At 39.7% G+C, this 16,174-nt stretch overlaps 1 protein-coding gene across 2 annotated transcripts in view; it reads left to right on the top strand.

The window, feature by feature from the left end:
* Positions 1–16,174, top strand: part of LOC117661774 (transient receptor potential cation channel subfamily V member 6-like) — a 93,029-nt gene that overhangs the window by 63,211 nt on the left and 13,644 nt on the right. For both annotated transcript variants that reach the window (XM_034410899.2, XM_034410900.3), the window contains exons 10-14: positions 76–152; positions 259–424; positions 7,829–7,895; positions 12,376–12,644; positions 14,406–14,512. In XM_034410899.2, the coding sequence (XP_034266790.2) occupies positions 76–152; positions 259–424; positions 7,829–7,895; positions 12,376–12,644; positions 14,406–14,512 (686 nt within the window). The remainder of the gene's footprint in view (positions 1–75; positions 153–258; positions 425–7,828; positions 7,896–12,375; positions 12,645–14,405; positions 14,513–16,174) is intronic.

The raw sequence follows: 16,174 nt of genomic DNA, 5'->3' as shown, positions 1-16,174 counted from the left end.
TTCTTTTTTGTGGGTGAGAAAATGAGCCAATTGTTTTTAAGCAGAGCACACCATTGATCAATGGATTTATTCCAGATTCCAGATATCTTCAGATTTGGAATTACCAAATACTTTGGGCAAACTATCCTCGGAGGACCTTTCCATGCCATCATGTAAGATTATTTTCTAGTAGTTGGTTTGCTGTTGAATGATGCTGCCAAAAAAAAAAAAAAAAACCTGCACAAATGCTGTTCTTCATTGCTGTTTCTATCTCTGCAGCATTGTGTATGCCTGTATGATTCTGCTGACCATGGTGATGCGTCTCACTAGCACCAATGGAGAAGTGGTACCAATGTCTCTGGCTTTGGTGCTTGGCTGGTGCAATATTATGTACTTTGCAAGAGGATTTCAGATGCTTGGGCCCTTTACCATCATGATACAAAAAGTAAGTGATTGTCCACAAAAGATGATGTTCATAGCAGTGAGGAAATCCAACTTTTTTTTACTACCGGCTCTGTGGGCGTGGCTTGGTGGGCATGGTGTTGCTTGGTGGGCATGGCTTGGTGGGCATGGCAGGGGAAGGATACTGCAAAATCCCCATTCCCACCCCACTCTGGGGCCAGCCAGAGGTGGTATTTGCCAGTTCTCCGAACTGCTCAAAATTTCCGCTATTGATTCTCCAGAACCTGTCAGAACCTGCTGGATTTCACCCCTGGTTCATAGATAGATTTTGGCAACATTTTTTCATCATAAATCAGAAGGTGGTAGAATCATAGTGTTAAGTATTGAATGACAATTCAAATGGACCAATTAGAAGCGAGCTAATAGAGCAGGAGATTTAAAAGCACGTCAGTGGCTGAAGCCACGGACAGCTCCCTTTAAAAGAGGCTTCCGCAGCTAGGTAATCCATTGCTGTACCAGAGCTGAATAAACTCATGTAACTGGTATGTGTGTCCTGTGTCCTTACTGCGCCCACTATTCAACACTGACGATGAAGGTGGGATCTCAGAAGGACAACCGGACACCAGGTTACTGAACCTCCACGTGGCAATCAGCGGCCATTGAAATCAACGGCCAAGCAAGATGTCTTCGATCATTCTACCCGCACCGTTCAACACAGCTGGAGAAGACTGGGAATCGTACGTGGAAAGATTCCACATGTTCCTGGAAGCAAACGATTTGCTAAGCCTATTGGAACAAAGAAAGAGGGCACTCTTCCTCACACACTGCAGAGCCGCCATTTTCAAAATGGCAAAAGCTCACCGGCAGAATTGAGAACAATGACCTGGCCAACACTACAAGGCATCCTGAAAGCTCACTACGCACCCCAAGCCTCATCCCTGGTAAGACGGCACGAGTTCTACTGGAGCGACCAGAGGGAAGGAGAATCGATAAGCGAATTTGTAGCAACACTGCGCGAAATAGCCACCACTTGCGAGTTCTCAAATCTGGATGAGGCCAAGAGGGATTGTTTAGTGTTGGGTCTGAGGGACCTCACTTTACAAAGCTGATTACTCGCAAAGCCCAGAATAACGTTTCAAGAGGCTATGGAAGAGGCAACGGCGACTGAGGCATCCCAGAAATTCGCAGCCGCAATGAAGAAAATGAATAAGGGGCACAAGGAAAGGAAGAATCTTCAATCCACTACGAGAATGTGGAAACCGAATCTGAAAAAGAAGAGGAGGACGAAGTACATCACCTCCATCTGGAACGGAAGGGGAGACCCCAGGACAAAGGAAGGAAAGAAGTCTAGTGTGCAGGATGCAAGGGAAACCACCCAAGGACAGAGTGCAGGTTCCGAGATGCGATCTGCCAGCAGTGCAACCAGAAGGGACACATCGCAAGAGCCTGCAGGGCATCCCAACCAGGGTTCCACAGAAACAGACAAATGAGCCCACCACCACCTAGAACCAGACAATTCCAAATGAACAGGAAACAACAGTTTGGAAGAAGCCGTAGAAACGAGGACCATGGGTCGGAAAGGGGTGAAACCCATCAAACAATAATCATGGGCCATGTGAGCGTGGAAAGAGCAAAGAAGATGGCAGCGACCGTGTACATTGAGGGGAGACCATGCAAAATGGAGGTCGACTCAGGATCATGCCTGTCCATGGTTTCCTGGATGACCATCAAGCTGATAATCCCCAGCCTCACAACCAGCGCACTCAAGCAGCAAAGACTCACCCTGAAAGACTATCAGGGGAACCGGATTCCAGTGTTAGGCATCGGAAAGTTCAATGTAAAGTTTTTGTTTTTTTTAAATTTGATTTATATGCCGCCCTTCTCCGGAGACTCAGGGCGGCTTACAATGCGTTAAGCAATAGCCTTCATACTTTTGTATATTTATACAAAGTCAGCTTATTGCCCCCACAAACTGGGTCCTCAATTTACCTACCTTAGAAAGGATGGAAGTTCAAGGACTTCCGGGGAAACTGCCTCTCACCATAGTGGACCGGGACAGACCTAACCTATTGGGTCTGGAGTGGTTCGAACCTTTGGGACTGGCAGTGACTGGAATCAATCAAGTCAAAGACAATGGCTGGGAAGAGGAACTGATGAGAGACTTCGCAGACGTTTTCGACAAATTGGGCAAGTACACAGGGTCTCCAATATCATTCAACCTAGATCCCCAAGTTGCCCCTGTCAGAATTAAATCTAGGAGGGTTCCTTTTGCTCTACGGCCCAAAATAGATGAACAATTGGATAAACTCGTTGCCCAAGGGGTATTGGAGCCAACGGGCCATGCTAAGCGGGAGACACCGATAGTAATCCTCACGAAGCGGATGGGTCAGTGTGCCTGTGTGGGGACTACAAAAGTACCCTGAACAAAGCATTACAACAGCGCGCGTACCAGTACAACACCTATTACATTCACTGGGTCAAGGGAGGATATTTGCGAAGCTCGACCTGGCCCAAGCATACCAACAGTTGCCGGTGGATGACATCACAGCAGAGGCACAAACAATAGTCATGCACAGGGGAGTGTTCAAGTGCAAACGTTTGCAGTTTGGGGTAAGCGTAGCCCCGGGATTGTTCCAAAGCCTCATGGAACACCTCCTACAGGGAATCGAGGGAGTCGTTCCCTATTTTGATGATGTACTGATATCAGCCATCGATCAGAAACAACTGTAACAGAGGTTAAGGGCAGTACTAACCAGATTCCAAGAGGTGGGGCTAAAGGTAAAAAGGGACAAATGCCAACTAGCAGAAAGGCAAATAGAATTTTTGGGATATCTGAATGATGGCTCAGGAATATGACCCACCCTGGGCAAACTGAAGGCAACAACCCCCACCAATAAAACAGAACTGCAGGCATTTCTGGGACTATTAAATTTTTATAATATTTTCCTACCGCAGAAAGCCACGATTGCTGAACCATTACACTGGCTACTGGATAGGAGAACGGATTGGACATGGGGAAAAAAGGAGACAAACGCTTTTGAACACATAAAAAGACTATTAACTTCGGACAGTATATTGGTGCAGTATAGCGGAACGTTGCCATTAAGACTGACTTGCGATGCATCCATGTTAAGCCATTGCATGCCAAACGGCAGAGAAGCCCCCATCGCCTTTTACTTGTGAACATTGTCAAAACCGGAAAGAAACTACAGCCAGCTCGATAAAAAGGCATTGGCCGCAGTGGCTGGCATCAAAAGGTTCCATGACTACCTATATGGAAGAAGATTTGAACTAATCACGAATCACAAGCCACTCCTAGGAATCATCACAGGAGACAGACCAATCCCTGCCCCCATCTTATCTCCAAGAATGCTGAGGTGGACGGAATTCCTCACGCTTACAACTACCAGCTGATATACAGACCGGGGAAGACCATTGACCATGTGGATGCACTCAGCAGATGCCCATTGTCAGAAACAGTGGAAGACCCAGCACCAGCCACAACCACGTTGCTAATAGAGACTATGGAGAACACCCAAATCTCGGCCCAATTCAAAACCCTGGCGTGGGTTTTGAATTGGGTTTGGAAAGGGTGGCCGGAGACGAACATAGATACTAACTTCCAACCATTCAAGACGAGGCAAACCGAGCTATCAGGACTGAGAGGGTGTTTGTTGTGGGGGGACAGAGTAATAATCCCAAAATTGTTAAGGAATGATATATTAGAATTATTACATGAGGGACACCCGGGAATAGTGAAGATGAAGGCATTCACCAGAAGCTACGTCTAGTGGCCAGGAATGGACAATGAAATAGAGACATGGGTAGCAACTTGCACACCATGCCAGGAATCTTGCCCAGCACCAGACTCAGCACCCACACATGACTGGGAAGATCCCGGGACTCCTTGGTCCCAGATAAACATAGATTTTGCCGGGCCCTGCCAAGGGAACACATTTCTAATTATTGTAGATGCCTATTCTAAATGGTTAGAGGTGAATGTAATGCCATCTACAACAACAGAAGCAGTCATCCAGGTCCTCCGGAGACTGTTCGGAACACATGGGTTGCCTGATTTGGTAGTGTCAGATAACGGGCCCCACTTCACAGCTAAGCAATTTGAAATGTTCTTAGCCAGTCAAGGGATCCGACATGCACTATCTGAGCTGGGAAAACCGTCCACTAATGGATTGGTGGAAAGGATGGTGAGAACGACAAAGGAGACCTTAACATGGCTGGGGCCAGGGGATATACAGGCAAAAATAGATAAACTGCTAAGTATACATCACATAACACCAAGCGCCACCACACACAGAAGTCCCGCGGAACTATTAATGGGAAGGAAACTAAGGTCTAGTCTAGATAGACTACACCCCTATTACAGCGCAGAGAAGCCAGTAGATTCCACCAGCAAGATTAGACAGTTCCAAGTAGGGGATAAAGTGTACGCAAAATTTTTTAGTGGAAACCCCTTATGGGTCCCAGCAGAAATAACTCAAGTCACCAGCCCTCTATCCTACAGGATAAAAACGGAGGATGGCCAGAGCTAGAAAAGACACATAGATCAGCTCAAAGGCCGATTAGTCAGAAGAGAACACGAATCACAAGAGGAAAACCAGGGGCAAGAAAAGAGACTTCATATAGGAACCACAGAAACAAACCAGGCCCTACATAAAACACCACCAAACAAACAACAGGGACAACACTCAAACTGACTAGAGTTAGCGGACACTTATCTGGAGTCCAGGAGAGAATCCTCGATAGCTGTGACAGTCCACCGTTCCATCTGGGGGAGGAAGAAATAAACATCCAACAAAATAGGCCCACGCCATCGGCGGAGTTCAAGAGAGTTCCGGAGGTGCCTCCAGGAGAGACACAGAACTCGACCTCTCGCTCCAAGATCGCTGGAACAACTGAACTGCACAGGTCAAGTCGCGCCCCGAAAAAACCCGCCTACTTGCGTGACTATGTGGCTTGAGAGACTCCAGGATTGGTCAGTGCTGATCTAGAGGGGAGGGGTGTTAAGTATTGAGTGACAATTCAAACGGACCAATTAGAAGCGAGCTAATAGAGTGGGAGATTTAGAAGCACGTCAGTGGCTGAAGCCATGGACAGCTCCCTTTAAAAGAGGCTGCCGCAGCTAGGCAATCCATTGCTGTACCGGAGCTGAATAAACTCATGTAACTGGTGTGTGTGTCCTGTGTCCTTACTGCGCCCACTATTCAACATATAGAATTATACAGCTGGAAGAGACTTTGGAAGTCTTCTAGTCCAACTTCCTACCTAGGACAGTATCTATCTATCTATCTATCTATCTATCTATCTATCTATCTATCTCTGTCTGTCTGTCTGTCTGTCTGTCTGTCTGTCTGTCTGTCTGTCTGTCTACTAAGCAGGTATATACAAAAGTATGAAGGCTATTGCTTAACACATTGTAAGCCACCCTGAGTCTCTGGAAAAGAGTGGCATATAAATCGAACCAATCAATCAATCAATCAATCAATCAATCAATCAATCAATAAATATCCATCCATCCATCCATCCATCCATCCAATCCATCATCTATCATCACTTTCTGATCTAAGTTTTAGTCTTTATTTAGCAAGTGAGAAAGATATGAGTATCTATCTTGGAATTCATCTGTAGATTGCTTTAGGTTTATCCCAGCTCTCCCCAGCTTAATCATCTATTCAACAATAAGGAAAAATAGGACTCTTCTCTCCATATCTTTGCAGCTATCCTTCAGATCTAGCATGTAGAGTGAGATGTACTGATTTTTTCATATATTCAAATATTTTTGAATTCCTAACTGGAACAGTTATATGAAATACCAATCACATCTAATTATTATCTAATGTCATTAATTGTACAGACACCTTTTAAAAAGACTTCCAACCCATAACTAACTTTCTCCTTTAAGTAAGCTTTCCCTCACTCAGTATTCAGTGTATCATCTGCTGTCAATCATTAATTTATTTCTCTTCTGTTGCAAAGGAGGATGCCCCTGTGGGCATTTTCATCTTCAAGGAAGCTCTCCATTTCTTGGAACTTTGACTGTTCTGCAATCCCTCCCCCCTTTTTTTGGGATGGGAGTAGAAAGGAGATAGCAGAGGTAAAGGGACTTCATAATTTTGAATATTCTAGGGCCCTTTTGGAAGCTTGTGTTTGTCTGTGTTGAATACTTAAAGGGCATAGTTCTTTTACATTGTGAATTTAGATTGCTTGGCTGTTTTCTTTCTACCCTGATTGGTAATAAATTCAAGACAGAGAGAAGCAAATATTGAGCAGGTGGAGTTCAGTAGTTCAGTAGAAAAGTTCAGTAAAATAACTGTTACAGTAATGGCCACCAGCCTAAACGGCACTGAAAAAGAATTTGATAAATACATTGACAAGGTAAAGGAGAGAAAAGCTGTTCAAATCTGCTAACCATAATGGCTTTATAAAATCCTAATACAAATAAAAGAGGCAAATGTGCAAACTGTTTCCATCTTCATACGCTTTCCTGTAGCAACTTGAAACAGGAGCAATCAATAAAATGAGAATATACTGTACCAGTGCAGTCCTGCAAACAAAAAAGATAGAACTGAGGCAGTCAAAACTCAGCAGAGATGCAGATTGATTAGCCCATCTGAAAACTTCTATTGAAGGATAGTTGGGATTTGATTTTTTTTTTAAATTTGATTTATATGCTGCCCTTCTCCGGAGACTCAGGGCAGCTTACATTGCGTTAAGCAATAGCCTTCATACTTTTGTATATTTATACAAAGTCAGCTTATTGCCCCCACAAACTGGGTCCTCAATTTACCTACCTTAGAAAGGATGGAAGGCTGAGTCGACCTTGAGCCTGGGGAGAATTGAACTCGCTGTAATTGCAGGCAGCTGGATGTTAAATGCTGCCTTAGTAGGAGGCATTAGCTTCCTACGCCACTCAGGCTCCACTCAGTTTTGACAGAAACATCAACATTATCTAGAACAAATAATTTAAATGCCAAAGTCAAGATAATTCTGTTTTTTCACTCCACTACTGAACATCCATATATTGGGGCTATTCTGTAGGGCTTCAGTTTCACTACTAAACATGTTCATGCTGAAGTCGTTGTTTCCAAAATTCTGATTTCTAAACTAAGGCTTGGGGTCAGGATCAGGGGTGGGTTCCACTTACCTTTACTACCAGTTCGCAGCGGGACTGCGCGTACTTCTGCGCATGCACAGATCACCCATGATGATGACGTGGCGGGTGCCTCCTGCCGGTTTTACTACCAGTTCTATAGAACCGGACCGAACTGGGAGCAACCTACCACTGGTCAGGATGACCCCAAGTTGGAATGGGACTGGAATGATACAGTCTAATCTAGAGCATCTTGGTCTTGATCTAGAATGCTGTTCCTTGGATGTAGTTTTGTGGTGAGAGAAGAGCTGCTTGCTCACTGTATGTTTTTCTTTCTAGATGATATTTGGAGACCTCCTCCGTTTCTGCTGGCTCATGGCAGTGGTCATCCTTGGATTTGCATCTGGTAGGTGACATATTCTAGACCACATTCTTGTGAGCTCAACTTACAAAGAAAAGTGTAGCAATTCTTTAAAGCACAGAGAGTGGGAATATTAACAAATTCCTTCCTCTTGGCTATAGGATATTTTCTGTTATAGCCATATCTTTGACTTTTCCTTTTGTTTTTATGTTACCAACTAATAATAATGGGAAGTGTATATATAAATAGTCTTTGGGACGCGGTGGCTTAGTGCTAAGATGCTGAGCTTGTTGATCGAAAGGTCGGCAGTTCAAAGGTTTGAATCCCTAGTGCCGCGTAACAGGGTGAGCTCCCGTTACTTGTCCCAGCTTCTGCCAACCTAGCAGTTCGAAAGCACGTAAAAAAAAATGCAAGTAGAAAAATAGGGACCACCTTTGGTGGGAAGGTAACAGCGTTCTGTACACCTTTGGCATTTAGTCATGCCAAGCACATGATTACGGAGACGTCTTCAGACAGCGCTGGCTCTTCGGCTTTGAAACGGAGATGAGCACCGCCCCCTAGAGTCGGGAACAACTAGCACATATGTGCGAGGGGAACCTTTACCTTTATATAAATAGTATAATAAAGAGTTATTATAATAATGGAAAAAGGAGGGAGCCTCCCACCATTTTTACTGGATTGCAGTGAGTTTATTTGATTGGAATCTATATTCTGTAAAAAATTTCCTGAGGCTGGAGCTGGTTCCTGGATATGCTGTGTAAATATTTCCTTCTTGCAGTCTCTATCTTCCTTTTCTCTATGTTGTCAGATAATATACTATTTAATTTATTGCTTAAGGTGATAGCTTCATGAGTCTGATAAAACAAGTTATGATTAATGGAAGTGAATGGCAGAGTAATTGATTAGACATCAATCTGCCACAAGACTCATTGTTTTTACTACAACAGATTACCATTGCCTATCTTAAACTGGCTGGATATTTAACCTTTCTTGTGCCGCTTATCCTAATGTATCAAATCACAAAATGGAATCTGAAGTGTTTTTGAAGTTTTGCCAAGATCCTCTACCACTATCCCTAATTCAGTGCCATAAAGATACGATATAATACTACAAATCCTTCAATGTCATTTTTAATTTTAATTTTATTTTTTTTTAAATTGTATTTTTTAAGAATATAAAAATTTACAAATTTCAATAAGTTTATACTTTTAATAATGACATGTTCATCATTTATACACAATTCTGTCTCAATCTTAGAATGTTTAAAACCATAAAGTGTTTTAAAGTGTTTTATTTTTCAATATTTCTAGTAACTGCAAATATGAGGACCATTGACAATTATAAACCTTTCCTACCAGTTATTCTCATGATTTTATTTTAAATGTTCTTTGACAAATTCTATCTTTGTATCTATTCTATGTTCTTCAATATAGCATGTCTCGCATAATGACTTTTTAAAATCCAAATTGACCAGTGGTGGGATTCAAATAATTTAACAACCGGTTCTCTGCCCTAATGATTTCTTCCAACAACCAGTTCACCAAACTGCTCAGAAAGTTAACAACCGGTTCTCCCGAAGTGGTGCGAACTGGCTGAATCCCACCAGTGAAATTGACTTTGATTTTGTCATACAACAAATATCCATGCCACCCAAATCTTAAATTATGTTCTCCTATCTCTAAAAGCCTTCAATTTCTCCATAGAACCATCTATTCTTTCATCCAAACCAAATAGCAAGCTCTAAAACACAATTTAAAATCTGATAAACATGGCCCTCCTCTTTCCTTTGTGTCTTGTAGCACCTTATATTTAACTCATGTTTTTTCCCTGCCACATAAATTTAGATATTCCTTTTGCCACTTTTTAAATGGTGCATCTGTCAAAAGAGTTATTGTATGAAACAAAAATAGCATTCTAGGTAGAACATTCATTTTTGTCACATATGACAATTGTAATGTCTCCCATTTTAGCATATCTTTTAAGTTAATTTCAAAACCTAGCATAATTATGTTGAAATCACATACAGTTCATACTTGACATGTTACCCAAGTATTTACCTACTTCTCAGAGTTAAAACCTGTTTTATTCATCAGTTTTGTTTCAGCTTCTATTTTGTTATTTTTCAATAATATCATTTTTTCATTAACATCTTCAATTTCTTTTCGTTAATCTTAAAATCTGTTAATGCACTATTTTTAAAAAGATTACCCAATAACAGTTCAATTTCCTTTAAAGGACCTTCCAGAATCCATACCAACTCATCTGAAAAATCCTTAACTTACAAGTTTTTTTTTTTTAATATTTATTCTCAAAATCTTCTCATCTTGTCTTATCTCTGTTCCTTATTTCCTTATTCAATATTTCCAGAACTAAAATAAACAAGAGAGGGGACAGTGGGCATCCCTGTCTTGTTCGTTTTTGTACCTTATATTATTATTTTTATTAAATATTCATCAACAACAATTATTTGTACTTTCTGTGAAGTATAGAGCTATCTTATCCATTTTATAAAGGTCTTTCCAAAATTTGTATTTTCCAGAAACTTAAAAACAAGCCCAGTTCAAATTGTCAAAAGCTTTTTCTGCAACAAAGATCAATGCAGCTTGTTTTACATTATGTTGCCCAAGTATTCCAAAATTCCAATGCATTGACCTTTAATTGCCTTTTAGGTAAAACCCCACATCGATCCTCATGAATAAATTTTTGCAAAATTATTTTCAGTCTTTCAGTTGTTATGAACAACTTACAGTAATTGCCCTGTAGTTACTTGTTGAAGTCAAATCTTCTCCCTCTTTGGATATTAATGTATATTGACCTCTTTCTAATTATTTGGCATTTTTCATCCTCCTTCTTCAGATTTTTCTTTGGCATTTTTTCCCCTTTTCCCTTAAAATTGAGAACACTTTTTTTTCTCCTCAATTTTTCTCCAATCAAATTATTATTATACTAATTTTTAAAAACCATTCTAACATCCTAGATTTGGATATATGTAGATTTGATTATTATCCTCAATCACACATTATGCACAATAGAATACATACATGTGCATGAGTGAACAAATTTGGAAACTACATGTTTGGTTTTATGAATTGAATCCATTGTGTTTTGTAAAAGGCTATAAAAGTTCACCCTCAAAACTTTTATAATAAGAGCCTGATAATCCATCTAGTTTAGGTCCTTTTTCTAGTTTAATCTTTTTTGTAGCCTTAGAAACTTCCCTTATTACTATAGGTCAATTCATAATCTTGTGTCTATTCCTCTGTAATCCTCAGTAAATTTTGTTTCTTTAAGATTTTCATCTATTTTCTCTAGAGAGATGTCACTTCTTTTATACAAATTAGAATAATATTGATGAAATGCTTTGTATGGCCACATTGACCATTCATAGAATATCTCCCTCTTGTAATTTAAATATCATTTTCTTTTTGTAATTTATATGCTAACCACTTCCCTGGTTTATTTGCAAACTCATTTTTTTGCTTTGCATAATTCATTTTTATTTCCATTTCTCTTACAGTTAACATAGATAAATGTTGTTGTAGAAGCTTAATTTGCTGAGAAACATTTATCTTCTCTGGATAATTTTTTAATTCCTTTCTCTTTATCTCATATAAAATAACTTGTATTTTCTCTTGACTTTTCTTTTTAAGCTATTACTTTGCTATTATATTGTATAAAATGACCTCTAATAAAAGCTTCGTGAGAACCTGTTTAGTCTAATGGTAAAGGCAACAGACTAGAAACTGGGAGTAGTCCTGCTTTAGGGTTGGGTGACCCTGGGCCTGTCACTTTCTCTCAGTCCTAGGAAGGAGGTAATGGCAAACCATTTCTGAAAATACTGTGCCAAGAAAACTGCACGCACTTGTCCAGGAAGTCCCCAAGATCGAACACAATTGAACAGAAGTAACAATAAAAATAAATGCTTTACTCACATATCAAACTGTTGTTAAATCCATCATTTCTAGGTACCCCTGACGCTTACCACTTGTTACAACCTTACGATATAAGCACTCTCTGTGTTAAAATTTCTAAAAGCTTCCTCTTCATCAGATTGAGAAAACCAGTGCATATAAAAATGATTTGAGGAGTGAACAAATGGTGTCTCTCTCTCTCCTTAGCAGCATTTCCAATTGTTACTCCTTCTTCCTGTTATTCTCAAGAAATTAATTTTTGTAAAAAGAAACCAGTGAGAATTATATTTGGTTCAGTCTGGGAAAGATTATCTGTCTGTTTGTTTACTATTTATATCTATCACAGTTATATCATGCACTCTTGACAAGTCCAGTCCAGTCTAGTCCAGTCAAGTACAATCCAATCCAATCCAATCCAATCCAATCCAATCCAATCCAATCCAATCCAATCCAATCCAATCCATGCAACAGGAGAATAACTATCAAGGCCAACTCAACAATGCAGCTACACAATGATATTGAGAGCAGACAAAAGTTCACACATGGCAAATGTTCAACAAGGGAACATCTTCTATTTAGAAACTGAACTCATGTCCTTTTGTTTTCTTTGGCAGCATTTTACATCATCTTCCAAACAGAGGACCCTGATGAACTGGGCCATTTTTATAGCTATCCCATGGCCCTCTACAGCACATTTCAGCTTTTTCTCACTATCATTGATGGACCTGCCAACTATGAGGTGGACTTGCCTTTTATGTATGGCATCACTTATTCTGCTTTTGCTATTATTGCGGCCCTTCTTATGCTCAACCTTCTTATTGCCATGATGGGCGATACTCACTGGCGTGTGGCCCATGAGCGAGATGAACTTTGGAGAGCACAGGTGAGGGATGATGTTTTTGCCTATTAATTGATTGTACATGATGGAGCAAGATGAAGAGGGGACCGGAACAGATTATTTTCTTTAGATTAATTTCTATCTAATGAAAGCAAATAGAAAAGTAGTTCAGAAAACAGTGCTTTTGCCCATTTAACAAAAATCTGCACCAAGGGGGAATCTTCTCATTATAATATTGAAATGAAAATGTGTTCAGTATCCTTTCTGAATTAGATTTGGAATTACATTGTGATTTCAGGATCAGTGATTCTTTTCAACTGTATATTTATTATTGGGAAAACAGGATTTCAATAATCATACCTGTTTTAAGTATATATAATTGAATGGGGGGGAGTAAAACTTGGTTTTTTAAAAGATAGAATAGAATAGAATAACAGAGTTGGAAGGGATCTTGGAGGTCTTCTAGTCCAACCCCCTGCCCAGGCAGGAAACCCTACACCACTTCAGACAAATGGTTATCTAATCTCTTCTTAAAAATTTCCAGTGTTGGAGCATTCACAACTTCTGCAGGCAAGTTGTTCCACTTATTAATTGTTCTAACTGTCAGGAAATTTCTCCTTAGTTCTAAATTGCTTCTCTCCTTGATTAGTTTCCACCCATTGCTTCTTGTCCTGCCCTCAGGTGCTTTGGAGAATAGTTTGACTCCCTCTTTTTTGTGGCAACCCCTGAGATATTGGAACACTGCTATCATGTCTCCCCTAGTCCTTCTTTTCCTTAAACTAGATATACCCAGTTTCTGCAACCGTTCTTCATATGTTTTAGCCTCCAGTCATCTTTGTTGCTCTTCTCTACACTCTGCACTCTTTCTAGAGTCTCAACATCTTTTTTACATCGTGGTGACCCAAACTGAATGCAATATTCCAAGTGTGGCCTTACCAAGGCATTATAAAGTGGCATTAACACTTCACGTGATCTTGATTCTATTCCTCTGTTTAATCCCTCTGTTTAACCAGATAAATATGTGGTTTCCAGATTTGTTCACTCATGCACATGAATGTATTTTATGCATGATGCATGTCTGCGGATAGGAATCGTATCTACATAAATCTAGATCAATGGATACTGGAATGGTTTAAAAAATTAGTATAGCAACAATTGGATTAGAGAAAAATTGAGGAGAAAAAAAAAAAGTCCTGTCAACTTTTAAGGAAAAGTGAAAAAAAAATTGCCAAACAAAGGAAGAAAAAGGAATAAAGAAAATCTATTCTGAGCCTTCTTGTCCCATCAGAGTGGACGATATTTGGATCATTTCCTAAATTTGTAGCTATGGGATATGTCACAATTCATGAAGGTACATTGCATATTGGCAATAAGAGAGACTCCAAAACCAGCTTTAGGAATATTACCCAAGGTTACATGGACATGTCAGTGTTTATGTAGAAGTTAAGGGCAACAAAGAACCCTGTAAACTTCTGCAGGAGAAGTAAACAATGAAAAGCTACATGGAATCCTTTCCATGTGGAGTTCTGGAAGCATCAGGACTGGATGAACAATAGCTCCAAATATTGTTTAATATGAATATTTGATGGCCATATTAAACAATATTTGGAGCTATTGTTCATCCAGTCCTGATGCTTCCAGAATTTCTCTAGAGGATTTACAAAGTGAAAAATCATGTTATTCTTTAGTCTGTGTTGCCTTCTTCAACTATCGCAAAAGGGGAAGGTTCCAGCCACGACACTAGTGGAGTCATTTGATTTAATTAAAACATTTTGATTACCCAATTTTTAAAATTGTGTGTTTTAGGTTGTTTCCACTACCATTATGCTAGAGCGCAAACTCCCACAGTGCCTCTGGCCTTGCTTGGGCATCTGTGGAAAGGAATATGGGCTAGGTAACCAGAGATATCTGAGGTAAGTTTCATAATCATTCATTTGTGTACATCTTCTATGATAAAGAGAATATTATGTGTGTGGACAAGTTACTATTTAAACCAAATATCTATTTATTTAACAAACCCATAGCATCAATAAATTGATATTTAGGATATTCTTATGGATATGGGAAAGCATAAACAGAGCCCAAATAGATTGACAAGTGTCAGAATTAAGGAGCAAGACAGATGATAGTACTACAGAAATAGTCATCTAAAGCTGGTCTAGGAAGGAACAGTCGCAATACCAACCTTCTGTCCCAACAAAACAAGAGATAAATGCTAACACTTTTCTTAATATATGGGTTTACCCCTGTATATGTATGTAGACAATGATGACGATGATGATGATAGATGATAATGATAGATGAGAGAGAGGGGGGGGAGGGATAGATAGATAGATACTGGTAGATAGATGATGAGAGAGGGATAGGTCGGTCAGTCGGTCAGTAAATACATAGACACACACACACACACACAGAGGTGGGTAGGTAGATAGATAGATACATAGATAGATAGATAGACAGACTGGCAGACCGACTGACAGACCGACAGATAGATAAAGATAAATGATAAATGAGAGATGGGAGTAGATGGAGAGATAGATGATTGACAGACAGACAGACAGACATTATGATCATGACATTAAGCTACTTATTCCCCATTCCTCTCCTCCCCACTGTAATCATTGCAAAGATATATTCATGGAAAAAGGTTTCTGTTTGCAGGACAGGATCTAAACTGGAGCTCATTTTCTTTCCTGAGGTGCTGTTTTGCTGCTATATATATATATATATATATATATATATTTCAAATGCAAAAGTTGCTCAATGGGCATATAGCCATAAACATGGCATAAAGGTTGCCAGGTTTATAAAGCAATCAGCACACAGCATCTGAGTACATGTCATAGTGAGACACTTGATAGGATGTGCGATGACTGCATCTCTGCTATTCCATATTATTTCAGCCCAAATCGATCAAAAATAGTTAGGCTGCAAATCCAGAGCCAAACAGCAGATGGAGCATAAATAGAACATAGGATATTAAAAACTGTTTAAAATACATTGCAACATTTATATTTATCACAACAAATCGCTTGGCATACTAAAATTACCACTTTTCAGCATTTTTACATTAGAGGCCTCCTTTTCTTCCATTTTTTTTCTTGGACACTAGCATTTATAGTATTCATTTCAATTCCATTCTTCAGCATATCACTAGTATTCCCATGAAATCCCTATACTATTGTTTCCAACATTCTCTCATTTTAGATTGATCCCAAATGATTTCACCACATTTATTCTTAATTCTATTCCTTCTTCTAAAGGTGTCTTGTTCAGTCCTTTTTTCTCTTTTCCAAAAGAATTTTCTATTCCCATTATGTTTCTCATTTTTTAAATGCCTTGGAATTTTAACTGCCTCCTGCTCTCTTTGACTGGATTCTTTTCAACTCTTTTCTCTATCAGTACATTATACAGTATATGTAATACAGATAGTCCTTGACTTACAACAGTTCGTTTAGTGACCGTTCAAAGTTACAACAGCACTGAAAAATGTGACTTATGACCATTTTTCATAGTTACAACCTTTGCAAGCAGCCCCATGATCATGTGATCAAAATTCAGATGCTTGGCAATTG

Source organism: Pantherophis guttatus, chromosome 2, assembly GCF_059756535.1.
Source record: "Pantherophis guttatus breed Tessera chromosome 2, ASM5975653v1, whole genome shotgun sequence".
Classification (NCBI taxonomy): Eukaryota; Metazoa; Chordata; class Lepidosauria; order Squamata; family Colubridae; genus Pantherophis; species Pantherophis guttatus.
This window is presented reverse-complemented; position numbering and strand designations above follow the sequence as displayed.